General features: G+C 40.0%; 2 protein-coding genes across 3 annotated transcripts; one reads left to right on the forward strand and one right to left on the reverse strand.

Moving 5' to 3' along the window:
* Positions 1 to 611: 611 nt before the first annotated feature.
* usp37 (ubiquitin specific peptidase 37) lies at positions 612 to 15,915 on the reverse strand. Its single transcript, XM_042426837.1, has 24 exons — positions 15,773 to 15,915; positions 13,712 to 13,939; positions 11,232 to 11,382; positions 9,975 to 10,063; positions 9,758 to 9,873; positions 9,317 to 9,394; positions 8,924 to 9,012; positions 8,552 to 8,645; positions 8,120 to 8,275; positions 7,686 to 7,817; positions 7,294 to 7,417; positions 6,768 to 7,045; positions 6,535 to 6,652; positions 6,315 to 6,394; positions 5,973 to 6,137; positions 5,802 to 5,855; positions 5,247 to 5,394; positions 4,944 to 5,163; positions 3,985 to 4,151; positions 3,494 to 3,554; positions 3,018 to 3,133; positions 2,410 to 2,479; positions 1,307 to 1,445; positions 612 to 1,218 (listed from the first exon to the last, which is right to left on the reverse strand). The coding sequence occupies exons 2-24, from the start codon at positions 13,883 to 13,885 to the stop codon at positions 1,131 to 1,133; spliced, it is 2,907 nt and encodes a 968-aa protein (XP_042282771.1). The 5' UTR covers positions 13,886 to 13,939; positions 15,773 to 15,915; the 3' UTR covers positions 612 to 1,130.
* Positions 15,501 to 21,969, forward strand: LOC121907335 (CCR4-NOT transcription complex subunit 9-like). Of its 2 annotated transcripts, none has more exons than XM_042426840.1 (8): positions 15,501 to 15,635; positions 17,478 to 17,663; positions 17,789 to 17,904; positions 18,650 to 18,759; positions 18,870 to 18,979; positions 19,318 to 19,416; positions 19,540 to 19,631; positions 21,205 to 21,969. In XM_042426840.1, exons 1-8 carry the CDS (start codon positions 15,630 to 15,632, stop codon positions 21,371 to 21,373), a joined length of 888 nt encoding a protein of 295 aa, XP_042282774.1. In that variant the 5' UTR covers positions 15,501 to 15,629; the 3' UTR covers positions 21,374 to 21,969. The 2 variants fall into 2 exon arrangements, with proteins under 2 accessions (XP_042282774.1, XP_042282773.1); XM_042426839.1 differs by lacking the exon at positions 15,501 to 15,635 and adding an exon at positions 16,021 to 16,379.
* The last annotated feature ends 871 nt before the right edge of the window (positions 21,970 to 22,840 follow it).

Raw genomic sequence — 22,840 nt, forward strand, 5'->3', positions numbered from 1 at the left:
TAGCAGAAGGTGTTTCGTACTGTATACTGGCCTTAAAGATGTGAAATAAGACATTACACTATATCTAGCTTCCCTGGTGGTCTAGTATTAATGACTTCTAATTGTCGTGGCTTATCTTGATGCTTCGACCAAGATAAATCAACCCTATAATAAATAGAAAAATCTGTTGGCTTTTTTTTATAGAGGAAAAAAAATCTGACTTAAACATTGCTGAGGTTTGACAAACATTTTCAAAAACAACAAAGGTTGTGCAACTTTTAAAGTAAAGCTTGAACACACATTTATAAAAGTTTTCTCGGGAGGCACAAGTCTTCAAAACCCAAAAAGAATCAAATGGGTTTTACTGCTTTACTGAGAAAAGCTCAGTAAAAACAAAACATGGAACTTACTGATTTCTTTTTTTTGTTGTTTGTTTGTTTTTTTGAGATTTATAAAGTATGGAGACAGCCACACATACAAATAGGTTAATATGTCAAGCACAAAAAGCAACTGGGAAAAACAATCCACACACTCTTGACAGGAAAGCTGATCTGAATCGGCCAGTTTGTGCCAGAACAAAAATATTGCACCAAATGTACCCGCTAAATACAACAACCCTCTAAACTCTATAATAGCTTATAATCCAACATAGAATATAGCTTTATTTAGTTTATATGGGGGGAAATAAAGGGTTTGCAAAACATACAATCCATGAAGCTCCAGTAGCATCTGGTGTTCGATAGTTGCTTTTTAAGTGAGTTTGTATGAATGGCGTTGCAGTTCAAAGAAGTGTACAAAGAAACAAAGAAGAAAAAAAACAAAACTTTACAGTTGTTTGATAAAATCATAGCAAAGAAAAAAAAAAACTCCAGCCCCCAAAAACATGAAGGCAAAATTTGATCCACTGAACATTTTAACTGCATTTCTGGCATCTTAAAGAGTCTCGACAGTTGTGCACCTGTGTGTCGGTGTTTTTTTACAGGTTTGCTGATTTCTCCTGTCGTTTAGTGATTTGCAGAAGAAAAAGAAGTGCCTGAAGACGACCGAAAAAGGACGGCAATCAGTAGTACTCGAGGTTGTTCAGAGGAGAGCTCCCATCTACCGAGGTTCAGCTGTTAAACGTGTGCGCGAGTGTCTGTAGATGTGGGAGCTCAGAGGGGCTGCAGGACGTTCCTTCCCACCTCTGAAGTGCTGCTGGCTCCGGCTCTCTCCATCTCAGACAGCTGCTCAAACACATCCCTGAGGACACAAAAAGATAAGAGCATTGTACGGATGTCTCGTGTAATCTCTTTCACCCCCCCCCCATCATGTTATTCCGCCGACTAACTTGTGCATGTAGAAGAAGATGTATCCGCTGCGGTCGCGGTCTCGCTGGACGGCGGCTTCCTGCGTGCGTGACACGTCCAGGTCGTTGTAGGTCAGCCACGACTGCTTCTTCATGTCGTACACGTCGCTGATGTAATGGCCTGGAGTAGGAGGGGGAAAATAAGGTTAGCCAGCGGACGGTCAAGTCAGGACAGACGGCAGTGTGCCATGGTATAAGGTGATTTCACTGGCTGTGATCTATTCTGCCCTACTTGTGTGCCAAATGTGTAGCGGCAAGCCTGAGGAGACCAGCTTAAACAGTGCAGGTGGCAGGGATTGTTCACAATCTATCAGCTGAGTTGTGTACCTTAAGATGTGCTCCTTATTGAGGAAACGTTGTGCAAAGGTTCACAAGGAACAAGTAAATATCAGGTCAGGCAATATGCAACATAACATGCTGAGTATGATGCTATAAATAACCATTGAAATCAATTCTATATAATAATTTGGATTGGATCAAAGATGTTGTTGTTTACAAAAGATCTGGTTGAGTCAGCATGAAGTCTTTAGTTATTGAGGCCCGATTTACACCCAATATTAACATGTGATCTGCATCCAGATACGTTATTTATATAAGGACATCTGATCTACGAGCCTTTGCATTTACATCTGGTATCAGTGAGTGCTTGTTATCATGATACTACCTTCATTGTGATCTGATCTTATTATGCAAATCAGCCAGACGGAGCTGGTGAGTCTCAGGTGGAGGGAAGCGATGTTGTGAATGGTTCGTTCATGTTCTGTGAGGGAGGACTTGTACGTGTAGCTGTTGTTAGCTTATTTAAACCAGCGGGAAGAGTTCAGTGACCTTTCAACTTTCTGGGTGGACTTTCTTCTGAGATCAATCACAATGCGTTTCTCCTCATCCGGATCACATGTTAATATCAGGTGTAATTTAGGGTCAAAAGGTCACGCCCTCTCAGTCCTCCATGTGACATGATCAGAGAAGCTTGTACTAGACATTTAAGGTGTTTTTGAGTTACTCTTGTTCAGTAATGAACATAAATGTTGGCAGAGAATTCATCTACACAACAGACAAAAGCACAAACACACAGTAGTGCTCACCAGAGGACGAGCTGCTCCCAATGTGACTGACGACACTGATGAGTCTGAAAGAGTTGGCCAAGTCTCCGCTCTGTGGATTAGAGGGTTCATTAGCAGGTTACTACGACGGAGAGCAGCGTATCCATGATAGTAGTTGACTACCAACGAATGGCTGTGACTGCAAGTATCCTGGAGACGTTCAACCAGTTTACTGTGGCTGCTGCTTGCTTTGAACGGACGGAGCAGGAGCAGCAATTTCAGTTAGTTTTAATGTATAATTAAAAGAACTTAAAGTGTTTATTTAATGTATGACTCTAATACCTAATGGACTTGGGTTGTGCTGCAAAAATAGTCTGATTTACTTTAAATTAAGCTTTTATCCACAATCTCGTAAGCTGTAAAATATGCTCAAATATAAGGAAGATACTGTAAGTTATTAGTACAGTAAGAAAAGTTAATTTCATGTGAAGGTAAAAGAAGGATTTTTACTCCAGTATGTTGGTTGTATATTAAGTGTTGCATTTTAATTGATTGTGGGAACAGAATTTGACACTTACTTCTCAAATACACTGGTCTGCTTATTGAAATAACAAGACAGAAGTGTTGTGTGACAGCGGGATGTTAAGTACCTCGGCGTTCCTCTTCAGATTCTCGGCTTCTGCTTCAGTGTACTCCATGTCCAGAACGTCTTCGTTGCCAGAATCGTCATCTGAGCACAACAGCTCAGGCAGGGAATTATTAAACTCTGTTGGGTGAGAAGGAGATTTTGTTGTTATTGATCTGGTGTTTTCACAGCACTGAGTCTGATTTAACAGAGCATCCCACTGAGAGAACATGTCTTATATAAGGTTTGGTTTTACTGCGGCTGTCGCTTGTAGAAGAAGAAAAAGGAAAACACTTTGAAAATCTTAACAGATGCTTTAGGCTGAACAGCCAGTAGAAAAGTCTTTTTCACTGACTGCAGCCACCACTTTAACGCACTCAAACAGTCATCATCACCATCACTTTAACTCACTCAAATAGCCACCAGCTCAACGACAGCCAAACAAGTGTCTGTGAGTTTCAACAGCCAGCGACCCGACATGTAAACAGTCTTGGTTCGTACCTTGCAAGCTGAGCTCCGTAGCTCTCTTCAGGTCATCATCCTCTCTCATCTCTTGGGCTTCCTATATAAAGGTGGAGCAGGAACACGGTATTATATCACTTAAATATAGTGTGGGAAATTTCAACTTCGCATTTTCACCTTTTAATGTCACATCTCTTGGTTATTTAATGTCTGCTTGATCACTAAGTACATGCTGCAGTGTGGTCTGTGATATCTGAAAGCTTATTAAGTTAATAGTTCACTACTAAACTGTAACATCTGTTCAGACTTGAAGGTCAACATGACTGTTAACTAAACTATGTGTATAGTTTCATACAGGTCAGTCACATAACAGTACAGTAAACAATCTGAGACACACAAGAAATAAAAATGATGAAAGTACACTGATACACGACATGAATAGTATTTATATTTGATGCAGGTTTCATGGTTTTATAGTGCTACAGTATAACAGTAAAGCTCTGCAGACGCCATCTGGCCTTGGACCTTACATGCTCCTGGAGGCTCTGGGCCAGAGCTTGCTGCAACTCCTGCTCCTCCCTCTCTTGATCCAGACTGTACTGCTGGACCCAGTCCAGCTCCCCCTGCTGCTGCACGCCCTCCGGAGTCTGGTTCTCCTTGTTCTCATCCATGGTCAAGTCCAGAGAATCCAGCACATCTACACCACACCAACACACACAATATGTAGCGATTCACTACACACTAGTGAGGTTATCTCCACTTAAACACTTGATTTACGGTAGATAACGACACGGTGCGTGAGGGATATTTATATTTCACCAATTTCAATTTCGTGTGAATGCAGAAAGCTCGACGAGTCAGAGCATCTTTCTGTGCTACTTTTACACAATTAATCTCCTGTTCTGTCTTTAAAACTCAAAGCCTGAAATAAAAATAGACTCTTCTCTGTAGAAACCCTGTCTGCTGGATTCAGGGTTTCTGCAGTGTTCACCACATTAAATTCAAGACTTTTGAAGACTGCTGAGGTCGGAAAAGAATGATGGGAAACCAGTAGGAACAATTACAACTTTACAATAATCTATTAAGTGCATGAATTCATTGATAATTCACAGTTTTGTTAGTATTTCCCAGCTATATATAACATTTCCTAGTAATATAATTAGTCAATTGAAGTGACCTGGACCCAGCTAAGAGTCAGAAAGTTGATAATTGGCTTAAACAATGACACAATAATTCATTTAAGTTTTTACTAAAATTGACATTTGCCCATTTTGAGTCAATGAGCTACTGTAGCCGGCAGCAGTGACAGTGTTTGCTGCAGGTCTGATGCTGCTCAGTGAAACTCAACAATAAAGGGTTAAACATCTTCCTGCAGCACAATCCATGAAATTTAAGACTTTTAAATACCTTCTAAGGAATTTTTGAGGTAACTAAATTCAGTTCTTCAGAGTTTAAGACTTGCAGATATGAATGTTTCTTAACTGCATACCTGCAGGCTGTTTGCTGTCTGTGTCCAGCAGCTCTGTGTGATAGGCCAGGTCATGGGCATCAGTGTCTCCAAAGCCTGTGTCTGGGCTGCTGGTTGGCTCGTCCTCCATGGGAGGCGCAGCAGAGAGCCCAGCCTCTTGACGGCTCATCTCCAGCACGGCCGCCAGCATTTCATCATCGTTTATACCGCTGAAGTCTGCTGAATCCATCGCTGCTCCCCGCTGAAAACACAAAAAACGGTGTGAAGCAACATAGATGGAAAAAAAAGGGGGGTTGAATCACAGGCTGGTCAGTAAACACACACCTCTTCCGGTCGGTCGTCGTCGTCAGGCAGGCAGCTGCTGAATCGTCGCTTGCGGCTCACGTTCACCTTTCTGTTAGGCTCCTCTTCACAGTCAGAGTCCACGAGGATGGAGGTGCAGCTGGAGTTGGCCACCTTCCCTCCAACCCTCCTGCACATACATTTAAGAGTTCAATGATTGAAAGTCTGAGAATATTGTATTTAAAGGACCAGTCTGTAGGATTTAGTGGCATCTAGTGGTGAGTAGGGCTGGCCGATATGATATATAGGTTATTTCATATCCTGATAATGATACCTATCCCGATATAGCACATTTTAATTCAGTGAATAAGTAGTTGGTCCCTGCCAACATTTCGTAGTCATGCTATGTGTGACATTATACATATATTTCATTAAAGATGCTGAGTGCAGAGCAGGTTGTAGCACATCTGGAGCAGCTGGGAGTTCAGAGCTTTGCCTTAAGAGAACCTTAGTTGTGCCTAATGTGAATACGATTATTAATTTATTTGTCTGTTTGACATCATAATGTGAAAGTCTCTCAGAATCAGCAGGACTTACCGGAGAGGTCCTGAGGAGGAGTTGACCGACTGCGACGTTTTGAGTGTTCTGGACCTTTGAGAGCAACAAAGCAAAAAGCGTCCAATTAAAATCCTTTAATATAAAGAACTCTAAAAAAAAACTCTAAGATGATTACACACTTTTTGTTTTAAAGTGTTTAGGATGTCTTACATGGAGGCTTGGGAACTCCAGCCGAGACTGATGGGGGGCCGTGTGGATTCGGTGCAGTGGGACAGCAGGGTCAGGTAGCGGGGGATCACCACCTGCTGGCCCAGCTTACTGTTCAGAGACAGCTGGGCATTAAAGCTGTACCGTTTCAGATGTAGGATGAGCACTCTGAAGGGAGGAAAAGATGCATCATTGTTTACTGTCTGTGTTGTGATTCTAGCAGCTACGGTACTTAAACTCTGTCTGAAATGAAGTGCAGCTCTGCTCAACTATAAAATATGTGTCATTTCTAGTGTTTTATCACAAGTGTGACAACTTCTCAATGAATAGTCTGTGTGTAGATACCTGGGTAGTTTGCTGAATTTATGTGTAACGGTCGCTGTTTTCCCATTGCACTTTTCACACGAGTACTCGATTTCCTCCATCTGCAAAAGAAAAAGAAAAGTCTTCTGTCATTAAATGTTCGATGTTTCATGTAGGGATCGTTCTTAACAAAAAGGAGTATAAAGTGTCGATAGATTATCTTTCCATTGAAATTGATCAGAAGGTAAAACAAGAAACTCACCCTAAAAAAGAGATCCAGAGAATCCTGGATAGAGCGAAGTGGGAGGGTTTTCTTTCTGCGCGGTAGGTCGATGGACAAGTCGTTGAACTGCTCTCGCTTCGTCACCAACTCGCCACAGCTGCAACACAACATGAGGGTGATCACAATTTTTCCATCTTCTCCGGGGCGTCTTAACAGTTTACATTACAGAGAAGAGAAATTCATGATGATAAAGCGGGAGAAACGGGCCTCACCCTTTGCAGGTGATGGTGTGCTGCACTTCAAATTCCATGTTGACCGCCACGGGGCAGGTGTAGATGCGGGAGGTGTCCGCCTCGTCGCCGGGCTCCGCCTTGGCTGCTGAGGACGGCGTCGTTGTCGTCGTCGTCGTCGTCTCGTGGCCGTTCTCACACACTGTGGAGGAAGAAGATGAGGAGGAGGAGGCTGCGGCTTCGTTTGTGCAGCTTTTGTTCATTTTCTCCACGTCGTCCTTCAGCTGGTCCAGACACTGACTCAGGAACTCATGAGCATCCTGATAAACACGGAGACATGCAGGGATTTAATTAAACATAATGAATATATGAAGACATCTCATTTTAAGGTGACTCTGATTTTATTTTATTTGTACATGCCTTCAATCAATTTGTAGAGAAACAAATGTATTTCCCAGGTTAAGTGTGTGGACTAATCTCTACATAAAAAAGATCTACTGAGGTACTTTATTCTAGTACCAGTAGACCAGAACTGCTCTGAACTGTTGATAGTAGAGAGAAATCTTACATTCTGCATGTTTCCAGAGAAACGCTCAGCTGTGGAGGAGATGGCACTCTTCACTTTCCTCAAGAGGTCCTTTTTCGTCTCTGGACAGCCCACGTCCTTCTTAGCCATGAGGTGAGCGAAACGCCTGGAAGGAGTGATGATACCATGCAGAAAAAAAATTAAAGCAGGTTTTGAAAAAAAAGGGTCAGCTAGCAAAGCACATGAACAAATAATTCTCACTACATTACGTTCATTTGGGTTATTTTTAGAGCACGTTTCATGCATGACATCCTGTTGACTATTTCACTCTATGTGGGCATTTCATTTCACACTTTAACAATCTGAAGACGTGCTGAACAACACCGTCTCTCCCTACAATCTGCCCCTGATGCTGATTGAGCTGAACGCAGTACCTGAGCAACGCATTGATGGGCACCTTCTTCCATGAGATGCCCTGCTTCAGCATGTCATTGGAGAAGGAGGGGAGGCTGAAGAGGGACTGCAGAATGGCGTTCATGTAGCAAGTGTTACCCAGGTTGGAAAATCTGTGATATACAAGTTGGAAGAATTAAACATTAAATGGCATCAAAAAAATCTAATAAAACAGAAGAACGTCTGCGTGACGGGTTAAATTTCTCACTAGAGTGCACCAAAAACATCTTTTCTTCTAAATAAATAGTTGGTTTTCATATTGTTACAATTGTTTAAATGTAATTTTCCAACCAAGTAAATATAAATTCAATAAACCAGAACTGCAAAGCTGACTTTTGGAGACAGATTTTGTCAGGAGAGGACAACAATCCACTCTCTCTACACATTTAACAGATCCCATCTGGCATGTTCTTACCCTTGCAGTGGAGGCTGAGCCTGGGCCAGAGTTGAGGGCCTCTGCTTGTTCCAACCACCGTAGTCCAGAGAGGGGCGAACCTTCTTGAAAGGAGTGGAGTGATTGGGCAGCATGAGGCTTCTCTTGGCTGTGCTGGTCTGTGATGTACTAGATGGCCTGAGGGGATTTTTAGTAAAGATACTATAACTGTCAATCTGTGTCGTAACAGCCATTCAATTCTTCAACTTGGACATTCAATTCAAGGGCGATTACAATTCCTCAATCTGATTTTGGAAACTGTATAGTCATCAAATAAACATGGACAATAAAGTGACACTATTCTCCTACTTTTCTATAAAATTGCTACCAGATGTTTCCCTGCTCATGTATCGTTAAATGGAAAAGTAGCCCTGGCGTGTTAGTATTTCTAGCTGACCACTAAAGAAACTCTACCTGTCCAGAAAAGAGTGGCTCTGGCTGTAGTCTTTAGTCACAGATCGGCTGCCGTAGAACGACGTCGGCTGAAGGGGAGTTGAACCCAGTGGAGCTGAGGGAAAGGGTTAAAAAGTGTGATGAGACAGAACATGAAATATGTAGGTTAATTTTTCTATATAAACTCATCTCTCAAAACTTGCTTCTGTAAATCTCCAGAGATTATGCAGATAAAGTCAACATGTAAAATGAATTTTACTGCTTCTTGTAAAACTGAGTCAACGTAGCACCACAAAAAGAATTTGTAAAGATGCCGGTATGACAGCTGAGGACATAAGCAGTGTTACCGTATACAGATGGTGTTGCTGCTGAGCTGTGAATGTAGAGGTTTACCTGAGCTCCTGTTCTCCTCTGTTTGCTTCAGTTTATCTTTGCAGCTCAGTAGAAACTTCCTGGATGGGTCTGAAGTGGCCTTGTTGTTGCTAAGAAAATGTACATATGTATTTTTAAATGTTATCTGACTGCGAAAAAAGCACTTAAAATGACTTTAATAGGATAAAAAACCTCATCTGCACATTGATCTATGATCTAGATCTTCCTCTTTGCCACTGACAGCAATTACACATGTATATATGGATGTACGGTTCGACTCACACTACGAGATATTAACATTCTGGCAGAAGAAAAACCCCATGATTGTGATAAAAGGCAGCATAAGTCAGGTCATTCTATGTGTATCCAGCATCGCTACAGTTCAGTCTGAGCAGCGGGGCGTGTTGTTTTTACCTCGAGGAGTCATTTTCCTTGGGGTAGTCCTCAGTCAGGTCACTTTCAGAGTTCAGGAGTCTCTTTCTCTTCTCGCTCCTGAAAAACAGTAACGCGGAACAGTTCATGCCACGAGCCTGAAGTGACAATTTCAGCGTCAACTTTCTCATTTAGGAATAAAATTATCAACAAGAGGTCCGTTGTTGTTGTCAGTGAAAACAAAAACAACAACTCTTGTTCTACTTAACCTGAAAAGCACACTAACACAGTACTTTTAATAGAAAGAGAAAGAACGCTTCAGGTGTCTCATCAAACTCTGTATTCTAGTTATATACAAAATTTATGGATACACGGTGAAATTAACCGTTATTACCAAGCGTTATAACCTCAAGATATAGTTAAAATGATCTGTTCACATGACATTAAGTCGCATAGCAACAGCAAAATGAATTTCCTTCATACCTGTTCTCAGAGAGTCCAGTGCGAGTGGGAGTGGACGCCGCTCTGCTCGGGCTGCCCAGAGGCTTCCGCGGTATCGTGTCCTCCCGGCCTTCAACGCTCTGCCGCCTCGGTGTTGTCTGGAAGACGTTAGGAGTCCGGATGTTTAAGTCAAATGTAACCTTCACACTTCTCTCTAGATTTAAATGTTTAAAAACGTGGTTTTTGAGTTGTTGCTCACCTGTCTTTCCCCTGAAGGATTGCTCTCGTTTTTCACTGAGCGGTTGCCAAGAACACTGAAGTTCGCGCTTCCGTGGGATGATTTTAAAACTGACAAATTAAGAAGGAATAAAAGAAATCAGGACAAAGTATGTGAATGAAAAGATTCTTTGGCTGATTCAGTCGGTAGTTATGACAAAATAGCACAGGTACTTATGCTCATTTCACTACAAAAACTAGTTTATTCTTTTGTGTTTTATATTCAGTTGGACATCTTTATTGAGGAGTAGTCAGGAACTATAAATAGCTGCATCTTTGAGCAACATCTTAATATTTTTTGACACAGTTGAGCAATGGTTTGATTGAATCATCAACCAACAATGTGTCACGAATTATGTGCAGGATATTATGTTTTTTAAACCAAATAATTACTGTCAGTTATTTGTGCCTTGAAGCAGAGACGTGCTGTCTCCAAAACACAAAACGGGTCCTGTGGGATACTGTTGGGACACGAGTATTACATAATTATGGGAAAACTCAGCCTCAGGAATAGACAGAGTCAGGAGGAAACGGCCTGAGAGACGTTTTTCAAGGCTGTAGTTGTTGCAGCTTGATGTCAGGATTTATGATTAGCTTAAATTCAGAAGATCAGAGGCTTGTTATCACAAATTGGTGCCATATCCGGCAAAGAAAGGTTCAGTGCATTGATGACTATCATGTTGACTATTAGTCACTTTAGTGTTCTTTAAATAGAAAATCTGCTTCAACATAACTACAGTGTATCAAGAGTACAAGGAGCAGGACAGAGCTGTAACATCAGGAAACAAAAGGTCAGGGAGGAAGAGGAGGAAATAAATCTGAACAAAATGAAATAATAAATAAGTGAAAATAAAAGAATATTGTGTGTTACCTTCTAATCTGGACATTCTTTATCTATGGCTCAGTTAAATCCACTAAATTAAACAAATAATCAACAGTGCTCAACATCAAAATATGTGGCAGCAGCTGGAGAGTTTTGACCGTCATTTGTTATGATTTTATGAGAAGGTACGACTGGATTCTATCAATGTTCATCATGTCCTGAAATTCTGTCCCACAACTGTCAAAATCTGTATCAATTCAACATTAACTTGAGAAACAAAACCAAAGCAAAGCTGTAACTAAAAATAATGACTTCACGTTGGACAAACTTATCAACATCACAAATAACAATTTTGTTCCTTTCTGTCGTGCTGTGAAGCATCAACAAAGCTCTTAAAATAAGTAAAGGTGTAATTACTTGTTTTTGGCTGCTTGAGCTTTTCCAGGTATTCTTTAGTCTTCTGAACTAAAGTCGGGGTCATCTTATCCAGCGTGATGAGACTGTTGTCCTTCAGAGTCAGCATGATTCGGTTCGGGTTCTGGTTGATGGTCTTCACGTTCTGGTTGAGCTGAGGGCCAGAAAACAATTTGACGTAGTTTCATTAATTTCATTCTTATGTTTTTCTTATAAATAATAACAACTGGATTTATTAACCTGCTGCTGCTATGCTGACAATTATCTGCTTGGATTTTAACTGTGAATTATTTTACCAATTTTTTTAACTGAATTTTTGGAATTTGAACTGAACGGTTTGTTGAAGTAGCCTCCGGACGTCTGTCAAGGGGCAGCTTCCTGAAGCTGTCCAATCAGAACAGAGTGGCTCCTCAGGAGGCGGGCCTTAAAGAAATAAAAGCTAAAGCTGCCTGTTTCAGACAGAGGCTGAACTGAGGGGCTGTATAAAGGGGGACAATAAGATAATTAAACCTGGAAATGTGCATGATATGTCCCCATGATATGTCCCCTTTTAAAAAAAAGTTTACAGCTTGCCCCTTGAAGAGACTTGCAGCTGTCAAAATGCCCATCAACATATAAACATGTCAAACCACTCCTGAACCTCCACTGTTCATGCATTTGCCCAGTATGACCTATCTACACGCTCATATTCATGCCAACACATGGTTAAATAAACATGTTTCAATCCTTACACACGACCCCATACGTTCACTCAATAGCGAGAATGAGCCTACAACTCATTCAGATGGTCTAAATTTCTACTGTAGTTTAATGACTTGCCTTGAATTGGGCCTTTTTCCACAGCAGACAGTTTGACTTGTCATAGCAGGAAAAGCACAGGTGTTACTAATAACATTAACGAGTCAACATGAACAATACCAGGACCCTGAAACCGAAGCGGCTAAATGGAATTAAACCAACATTGATTTTATTATGTACACATGTGCTTTTCCTGGTGTGTCAAGCAATGACTTTGGGTTATGAGAGGAATACATTTGCATATTAGTGGAGTTTTTGCTACTACCATTTACACTGAGGAAGCTGTCTTTTAAAAAAATGTGCCCTGTTGAGTTTTTTTAACCCCCTGTGGCACTGTGGAACAATATTTTGATGAGCAGGTCTCTGTTTTGTTTGTATGTCATGCTCTACATACACGCACATGTGGAAGTGGGCGAACCTTTAATATTTCTAGATGTATAAGGCCATTGCAGGTAATATGGATGATGCATGACTGATTTATACAATATTGGAGTTTTCAAAATTTTACGTTAATGTTTTGAAAGCCACCTTTCAAGTCTATTGCTCCTTACGACTGCTGAACAAGCTATAGTTACGATTTGAGCACCACAACTGATGTGAACAAGATGGTCTGAGTCGGTCGCTGCCAGTTGCCGTTAACAGTCGAGAGATAAAATCATACAGTTTGTGGTGTTTAACGCTTCTTATCGTTTATCTTCAGATCCAGTCAACTACCAGTCATTCTCATTCATTTCGTTTCGAACGCGGTTTGTTTTTAGGGCTGAAATAAGGAACATGTGTGAGAATAACAAACAACAAGGCGACAGGAAAACACAAAGATATTTAGTTTAAAATCCTGTTTTTCTGGTTTCACTGCAGTACCCTCATCCCCCCCTCCCCATTTTCTTTACAAATTGCAGCAACCAAATTTTGATCAATGTCATAGATTTTGTTTTCTGTTTTGGTACAATGACTGGCTTTTCTCGTGGGATTTTGAGGGTTGCCTAACAATGCCTTTCTACTCGTAAATTACCTGACATTGAGTGTGTTGTCCCCTGTTTTTACTCAGTTGCCTTTCTAGCTGTCAGAAAAAATCCAGTATGTTGTATATCACGTGAAATAAGTTTATTTACACCATATCAGTCTCAGACTTTCATCCGGTAAAATTCACAACTTATTATTCATGTCTGTCAAGACCAAAAACAAATTAAAAAGATATAAATCGATGTATGTTGGAGGAAATAGTTCTGATGTCAAGTGTCTGGTCTCCGTTGTGTGTTCCTGACTAAATCTTGTCGTACATTCCTGTACATTTCATGGTACTGGTGCAGCAAATTCCATGGAAACCCCCTGAAATGAAGTTTTTACTGAGTAATGGCAGAGTTAAGGGACAGGCACAGAATATGGTGGTCAGTTATTGCTTATTTACAAGCTAGACATTGCTTTGTTGGGCGAACAGCATACATCGTCAATCAGCCACCGTATCACTTGCTTTCCCTGATGCTTCTCATATTTAGATAATGAAGGAAGAAACACCAAAGACTGCTCTGATCAAGTTTCTACAGATGAAACAGATGTTGTTGTGACAGGTGTTTCTCGAAATATTACAATGGAAATTGCACAAAGATACTCTTTGAGAATGCAAAGCAATTGGTAGGTGCACACATTAAATCAAATAAGTCCAAACCAAACAAACTGAACAATACCTGGAAAGTTTTAGGAGCTCCACCACTGTTGAATCTTAGACAGAGGTTGACTTTGTTGTCCTTCTCCAGAATCTCAAACGTTCCTTCTTTCCATCTGGTGTTACCTAAGTCCATGCTGGTAAAGCGGATCTTAACAGTGCCACCGCTGGAGACTTTGGGCACTACGGTTGCCATGGCTTAATATCCAGTTGGTCACTTTGGAGGCTCGGACTTGTGACCAAACAAATCCTAAACAAGAGGGAAATTAAATCAACTGTCAGACAGCAACGTCTAGTGTAAAAAGAGTGAATGATAAATTGTTTGCTTTGACTAAATCAATGCCTCCAAATATCACTGCACAGCTTTGCTCCATTATAATTAATATATTCAATGTACTTGTCATTACTGTCACTGCTCTGTAGACAGCTGACATTAGAGTAAGTTAATAAACTCAATGATGTTGATTTTAAAGAAATCCGTAGACAGGACAGAAAAATATTTCTTCAGTGTAAAGATGAGGTGGAAGCAAACTGTTTTTGATTTCTATGTGAGAGATATGCTTTTGTATATAATCTTTTTTCAGAGCCTCTTTTTGTCAGTAGCTTTATACTCAAGCCACTATATATGCAGGTTGACTCCTCTTGTTTCCGTGTTGGGTTGGGGGTGGGAATGCAGAGTTTGAGTTGGTTTGACATAAAATGTATCATTATAAGTCATCTGTTGTATGATTGATGCTGTATTGTAAAATAAAAACTGCAAGTCTTAAAAAAAAAGAAAGAAATCCATAACACTAACAGCTGATGTTACAGTTTATTGAGCTAAAATCAGTAACGGTAACCCGGCTACTCCAAACCATTTCAAAGTCACATTTAATTTTTGCACTAGTCACCATTTCTTGGTCTATGACAGAGTCCATATTTCCTTTTTTACAGTCAATATTTCATTTCAAGTTTTATATCCCATGTCAAAGCTATCGTTATTCCATTCTGTAAATAAATGTAAAATGTTTCATTCAATTTTAGCACTACTTTATTTAATTATTATTATTACCATACTGTTATTATATTATTGGCCAATAAACAGACTGATTCTGATTAACGTTACTCAGCTATTTCCCACTATTATAATAATTCTACTTCTTTTTAATCATAAGTCATTATATACTATGTTTATACTCACTGCACAATGGATAATAACTATTTTTAAATCTATCTCACTGTTCATTTTGTCATATACTATGTATATAAATACTGCACAATGTATAACATTATAGCCTTTTCTATTTTACTATTGTCGTGTGTGATGTGTGCTGGACAGTGATGTTATGACACTTGAATTTCCATCGGGATTAACAACGTATTTCTTATTCTTAATAAAAACGAATTACAGGGATTAAAGCAAGAAAAGATTTGTGAGCCTGTAAAGTTGTCCGGGAGGAAATGTGTACAATATAATGAATTAAGTATTATATGAATTTAAAACTGCTTTACACCTGAAATCAGACATGGTGCCTAAGAACTCTAACCCCTGCAATTAACCTGAGCAACTCAATTAAGGTAGCCCACGTTGTGCATCGCTTTACAACTAAGCTCCTTGTTGAAAGTCACAACAAACTCCCAAAGTCGACCAAAAGCAACGTAGCTCAGCAGCTAAACAGCACAGACACGTTATAAACGTTACAACATCTGGATGATACACACTGGATGTTATACAAAGTGGGGAAACTCAAGCCGCTCATGTTAGCAGGCTAGCGATGCCATTAAAGAGCCAATATAGCCTGAGTTTGCATTAGCCATCATCAAACGGCAGCAAAGACGTGCGAAGGTGCGACTGGGCGCTGCGTTACCGTTATTCTGGCAAGACAAACAGTCACATAGTTAAATGAGCAAAAGCGGCAGCAAAGTTACGAAGAGCTATCCAGGATGACACTACAGCTGGGATGCAGGTAAATGTCGCTGAATGGATGGAGGAGGCCGACATTAGCAAAACGTCCGGCTAGCAGGCTAACGGGCTAATTTGCCTGATTGTAATTTGGTGATGAAAACAGTGCCACAGTTTGATTACACCGTCGCAGTTCTTTACCTGTCGATGACGTACGCTCGTCCCGACACTTTTAAATCACAGTATTGTCTTTGTAGGTCCTCCGAGGGCAGGAAAGTTTGTTTTGCCGGCATTCACCTGCTCCCAGTCCGTCTCTTGTTGACAGTGGACCCGCACACGACGCCTCGCAACACTGCGCGATGATGGCGGGAATGTGAAAATTTACAACGGAAATGAGAACCGAGATCTCGTAGAGTCTCATCTCGCGATATTTTACGTATTTGTTTCTAGGTTAGCTTGTTGCCACCGAACAAAAACTCGCTACTGGATTATGTTATTGGATTAATACCTTTCAGTTTTGTGCTCTTTACAAATGAGAATAATAACGTCTTTGTTATCCTTTTATCTTAGTGAAATGTTGTTGCTTGTAAAGGTGATGTAGGATACGTGCGTACTAGATTGTATTCGTCAAGACACTTAGCGTTAGCAGCCAGCTAACGCGGGCTAGCTGTCCGTATCGTGTTAGTTTCACCAACTTTTGTTTCATTGCAGTCGCATTTAGTTTTTTTTACTAAACCACACTTCAGTTGATACAGTTATTCTTTTAAACAACCACTAAGAGCTTCAGAGAATGCTGGCTACGGGTGCAGTAAGTATCTAATATCCGCGTACTGTACCAACCGTATTAAGTCCTTAAAGGAAAGGTTCGCAATTTTTGAAGTCTGTCTTAAGACTGGAGCACAAATGAACATTGAAACATATTTTTCTTGCCATAATCATTCCTCCCGTACTGACCATTATGCGCTTATAATGTAAGTGATATGGATCAAAATCCACAAGCCGCCTTGTGTTCAAAAATGTATTTAAAAATTTACATGAAGCTAATATGAAGTCTTTTTTAGTGCCAAAGTCCCTCTATTTGTTACTATACTTCCACCGCAGCTCAACAGGGAAACACTGTCTGAGGAAACAGAAAGAGGGAATATGATGCTAAATAGACTGTAAATATGGCAAATATCCACTTGATATGGTTAACTCAGACTGCTGAAGCCTCATATAAGATTCAGATCAACTTTTAAATGCATTTTTTGCACAAAATGACTGTGCGGACACACTGTGGATTTTGGCCCCCATCACTTATATTGAAAGCACATTTGAAGAGGATCCTATAAAACCCAGTATGAAGAGGAGGAATGATTACAGCGAGGAAAACCTCTTTCAGTGTTCATTTGGACACCTGACTGTTTGTTTTAAGACAGTCAATCAATAGGAAATATTCTAGATATATTCTATTGTCTTCAGCATCCATTTATTCACATTTACTGCTATTATATTTGATATATTTGGAAACTTTGGGATCTCCACTGAAACTTAAAGTTTTGTGGCTTTGAACAACATTTGGCTGGGCTGCGCTGGGCCACAGATTACTTAGATAATTTATATTTTGACTGTGACATAAGTAGGTGAACGCATTATAATAATTATAGTGAGATCTCAGCAAGACTGCCAATTCATTCACAGTGATGCCCAGTTAAAGCTGTTCGCTGGTGTAAAATCAGTTATTTTGAATACCTCGATGTAATTTATCTGATGTCATATTGTGATTATGACTGTTTATGTTTCATAAAATATGCATTTTATGTTATTATGATAAGCAAAACAATGCAAATAATGTCTTTCCTCATACTATAATGTTCTCTCTCTCTCTTGATGAGTCATATGTTGATTGTTTTCCTTCATTTCACAGGCTGTAACTAATGTCACAGCCCTGGCCCAGGTAGACAGGGAGAAGATCTACCAATGGATCAACGAGTTGTCCAGCCCTGAGACCAGAGAAAACGCCTTGCTTGAGCTAAGCAAGAAACGTGAGTCTGTGCCGGACCTGGCACCCATGCTCTGGCACTCCTGTGGCACCATCGCTGCCCTGTTGCAGGTACGAACCATGTCCCATCATCCCTAGCTGTAGCATATAGTATCTCTTCGGTGTGTTGTCTGACCTTGGCGAGAAGTTCAACTGATTTTTTCCGCATATGATTCTTTTTTGTTCTTGCTTTTTAGGAAATAGTGAACATCTATCCCTCTATAAACCCACCTACACTTACAGCTCACCAGTCTAACAGAGTCTGCAATGCGCTGGCACTTCTGCAGTGTGTCGCCTCACACCCAGAGACACGGTAACGATGAGTTCATTTTAACAGAGAACTGCAGTGGTTTTTTGTAACTGACTTGTTTCGGACCGTCTTTAGAAGCTTCAACTATGTAATGCTCCTTCACGACATTGCCTCTTAATCATAGTTTTTTCCACTACACCTGACATCATTTGCTCCGAACTACAGTCAAATATTCACTGGCAGTAAATGTCTGTGAGATGTGTTTGGAGTTTGGTATTCCATGTGACAAACAGCATACTGTGAAGCTATTTTGCATCTCCAGCTATATTTTAACTGGAGTTAAGTTGTTTTCTTTACCTTGTATGTTATTTAAAATCAGACAATTCACCATATCAATGCCTTTTTAAAGATATGTGTCTTTTTATTGACACAGTAACGTATTTTCTGATCTTTATACTCGGCTTGCTTTGCTTATTCTTGTTTTATTGATCAACAGGATTTTAAATTGCTGTTTGTTTTATTGTTGTTGTTGTTGTGTGGACCCCAGGAAGACTAGCAACCACTTTGTGGAAGCTAACGGGGATGTGAATGAGGGGAAAAAGTAAATATGTCTCACGTCTCAGCATTGAGACTGTCATGAACTTAGTTGCTCATAATGTCAATGTTTGCATTTAAACATTTTCTATTGTCTACCTGATCAGCAAATTCCATGAAGATATAAAAGTAACATCAGAGCTTACATTTGATATTTACTGTATAATGAAGGTCACATTGATTATAACGCTTTTATTTCTTTGCTCTTCACCAGGTCGGCCTTTCTCGCCGCTCACATCCCTCTTTTTCTTTACCCTTTTCTGCACACTGTGAGCAAAACGCGGCCGTTTGAGTACCTGAGACTTACCAGCCTCGGAGTCATAGGTAACCTCTTCTACTTCAGTTTCTAGATTCGGGGTTATTCTGACAAATTGTGTGTCATCAGCATTCATTGTTTACACACTAAACTTTCTGTCTTTTTGTATTTACCGCAGGTGCGTTGGTCAAAACAGACGAGCAAGAAGTGATTAACTTCCTCCTCACCACTGAAATCATCCCGCTGTGTCTGCGCATTATGGAATCAGGGAGTGAACTCTCCAAGACGGTACTTAACTATGAGCAGCTGCTTTTCCAACTGTTGGTTTAATAGATAAAAACCTGTGATTACACCTGCTAGTGAGGAATCAAGTCCTGCCAGAACCTTTTGTCCTTCATCTGTTAGCTTTACTGCTTCCCTGCTCAGTTAGTTTCCTGTATTCTTTTAATACCAGATCTTATACCAATAATTTCTTCCAACCTTCAAGGAGATTTATCACCACAATCAGTGCTGTTGTGCTAATCAAACTGTCTCCTTTTCATTACTCTGTTGTTATAGGATAAGAAATAATAGGTTTGTGACCTGAGGTAACATCTCATCATTCTTCATTTCATTTTGTTCGGCAGGTTGCTACCTTCATACTGCAGAAGATCCTGTTGGATGATACGGGGCTGGCTTATATTTGTCAGACATATGAACGTTTCTCTCACGTGGCCATGATCCTTGTAAGTGTCCCTTAAACATCTGATTGATTGAATTCACCTACCCGGTCTCTCTGCACTGTGTGACACTTGATTATAGAAGAAGATCTCCTGTCAGGATGTAACTGTCATCTTTTTATTTTATAGGGGAAGATGGTGCTCCAGCTCTCTAAAGAACCATCAGCTCGTCTGCTGAAGCATGTTGTTCGCTGCTACCTTCGCCTCTCAGATAATCTCAGGTAGATCACCGTCGCACACATATACAGTATACGGTCGTTTATTTAAAGTTTGGCTTTTTATAGAGTGGTGATCAGTGTGAGATGGGTTCCAGTCCCTAATGACCCTGAAGCTTCAGCACAAAAGCCCAGTCTAATAATAGCCCACACAAACAGCACTGGATTCTTATCAAAATAATGATACAAGAATAATTTGTCCTGCTACTAAGTGTCTACTTCCCAGAACCTTCCCTGCTGCACACGTACCCTTCACCTTACTGGTCTGACTACAAGGCACAAAGCTTCTAATGCAACTGTTGTTGTGGTTGCTGGAAATGATTTAGGATCCAAGTATTGCTGCCAAGGGAATGTTAATTTGAGGCCTGTCGATCAACTGAAAAGAACTGAGGAACTTCATCATGACTTGCCACTAGGTGGTGCCATGACATCAAACATAGTGTGTGATGACTGTAAGTAAATGACTTGTCAGTCTGTGGGTTGTAGGAGCTTAATGACTGACCACAAATTAAAACAGTCAGAAAACTAATGAATTGTCTTTCTGATTATGAATAAGTAAAAAGTGCAAATATTGGTTATTACACACTTACAAATGTTCTTCCTTGTGTCCTATTTAGCACATTATAGAATGCATTCTTTATGCTTTTTGTGGCTGCTGGTAGGAGTAAGAATAAAAATAATGAAAAGTACCGCTTTGAGTCGTTATAACAGCCCATCACAATTACTTAATTATTATTTAATCGTCATAACTGATAGCTGCAGATCACATGATGTGACAGAGTTTTCTGCAGTGGAGGCTGCTAAACCTTCTGCTAACATCAGTATCAGAAATTATGACATATTTATGAAATGTAAATGAATCTTCAGGGTTAACAGGAGAGACTCCATATCGCACATCAAAGGCAACATTTAATGAGTGAGGCGATTGTTTAAACCAACACACGAATCATGATATTGAGAGAATATTGTCAGAATCCAGCTGAGCAGAGGATTGGTTGATTCATTAATCACATGGTACATTCGTGAGGAGGGAAATGGTGACATGCATTGTAGCAAATAGAAGTTAGATATGTGTCTGATTTGTGTTTTAATGTCAGCAGGTTCATGTTTGTTTCTATTTCTATCAGTGAGTCGGATCAGAGGTATTTTAAAGGAGACCACAGCTCTGCTCCTCTGTTTGTGCCTCCAAAAGCTGTTTCAGAAACAAACAGAATACAGTGACTGGCTGAATAGATCCAAACACAAAACCACACCTTGTATGCTTTATTGAAGTTTACCAGTATAGTGTTTTAACCTCATAGTTAAGATATAGTCCATTACTGTTAGTATCCCTTTAAGCAATATCAATAATGCATGCCAGGAAATCACATTGCAGAAGAGAAGTTATGTTAGAAGTATAGAAGTTAGAAGTATAGATTGATCTTTGTTGTACTTTATCTAAAGAATAACCCTGTTCCCCAGTTTGTATGTAACATTAATGTGGGATTAAGTTTACCTCTCGCTGCTATTGAGACAACCAACATGAAAAGTCAGGGACAAAAATAGTACATTAGTTTGTGACACGTGGTTTCTCTTTCAGAGCCAGAGAAGCCCTGCGTCAGTGTCTGCCAGACCAGCTGAAGGACAGCACCTTCGCTCAGGTGCTGAAGGACGACACCACCACCAAGCGCTGGCTGGCTCAGCTGGTCAAGAACCTGCAGGAGGGCCAGGTCACCGACGCTAGAGGCATCCCCCTGGCCCCGCAGTGACGGGGACGAAACGCGCGTTCGCAGCAGACACGAATGGACTCCCATCACTGTTTAGATTTTGTATTTTGCCAAATGTGGTGCTAAGACTGTCTGCACAGTGAAGGACTTGATAAATAGAAGAAAATATTTTTGCTTTTGGCTAAAAGGATTCATTTCCACCGTTTTTTTTTTTCCACGCTGGTTACATCACCTTTTGAACAACACTATCGACTGAAAACCTTTTTGTTTTTTAGAGCCCGACAGATAAGCTTTTTAAAGCCAATACTGATATTTGAGAGTAATTTAAATCCAATAATTATATATTGGCTGATATTACTTTAAAAATGTATTTTGTCAAGATCCCTCCAATTGAAAGAGTCGTCTATTTTACAGTTGAACAATAAACTTCACTATCAAAGATGAGAGAAAAAAAGGTAGTTTTGAACAGTAAACATTGCTGAAAATAATATGTCATAACTGTAAGTGAAATATTTTAAACTTGAATGAAGAAAAATGGCCAAATGTATAATTTACTACACTGTATATTCTCTCTGGATATGTGTCAACAGTATAGGTCAGTACTGATGTATCAATGATAAACCAGCCTTTCAAATCTTGGTCATCTCTGCTCTTCTTCCCGTTCTCGGGGTTATCACTGTAACTTTCTGTAACATTCCACTTCAAAAAGTAACTGTTTAATTTTTTTTTTTTTTTTTTTTTTTGCTTCTTGCGTTTCAAATAAGACTTTTTAATCTTGGATATGACTGGCTTGTGTCTCTTTTTGGACTGATCTATGCAACAGTTTAGTTTTTTGTATGTTTCCCAGAGCTGGGTGGGGCTTGTTCAAGACTTTCCATAAATAAACTGGTTTCCACCTAACTGAGGATATTAATTGCTCCCTTGACACGTAGTAAGAGGAACTGCCTTCAGTCTTCTTCAGTGGAAAATCACATTGATTTTGAAGGACATATTTTTCTCCATGTCTTGCGGAGCCAGTAGCATAAAAAGTTATCTATTGTAGCTTTTTCAAAGTTTCCTGTTTTTTTTCTGGTAATAAAAAATATATTTCAAAATATTTTTCAGACACAATACATATACCAATATTATACATTATTAAAACTTTGTATTTGGAGTTTCTGCTCCATGATGATAGATGATGGAGCCCTATGAGTAAAAAAGATAAGATTGCATCTATCTGTTTACTCTACCTGCTTATCCTGTCTAAGCTTGCTGGATGTTATCCCAACATGCATTGGGAAAGAGGATGGGTACATCCTGAACTAGTCGCCAGTCTGTAGCTGACAAATATATAGACAGACGACAGCCACTTACATTCACACCAGTGGGGAAATTTAAAGTCGCCAGTTCACCATAAACTACATATCTTTGCTGGAGAAAACCTGCAAACTCTGCACAGAAAGGTCTCAGCTGGCTGGTGGATTTGAACCCAGGACCTCGCTAGATGAAACACCATCATGCTGCATAAGA

Source organism: Thunnus maccoyii, chromosome 11, assembly GCF_910596095.1.
Source record: "Thunnus maccoyii chromosome 11, fThuMac1.1, whole genome shotgun sequence".
NCBI classification, from domain to species: domain Eukaryota; kingdom Metazoa; phylum Chordata; class Actinopteri; order Scombriformes; family Scombridae; genus Thunnus; species Thunnus maccoyii.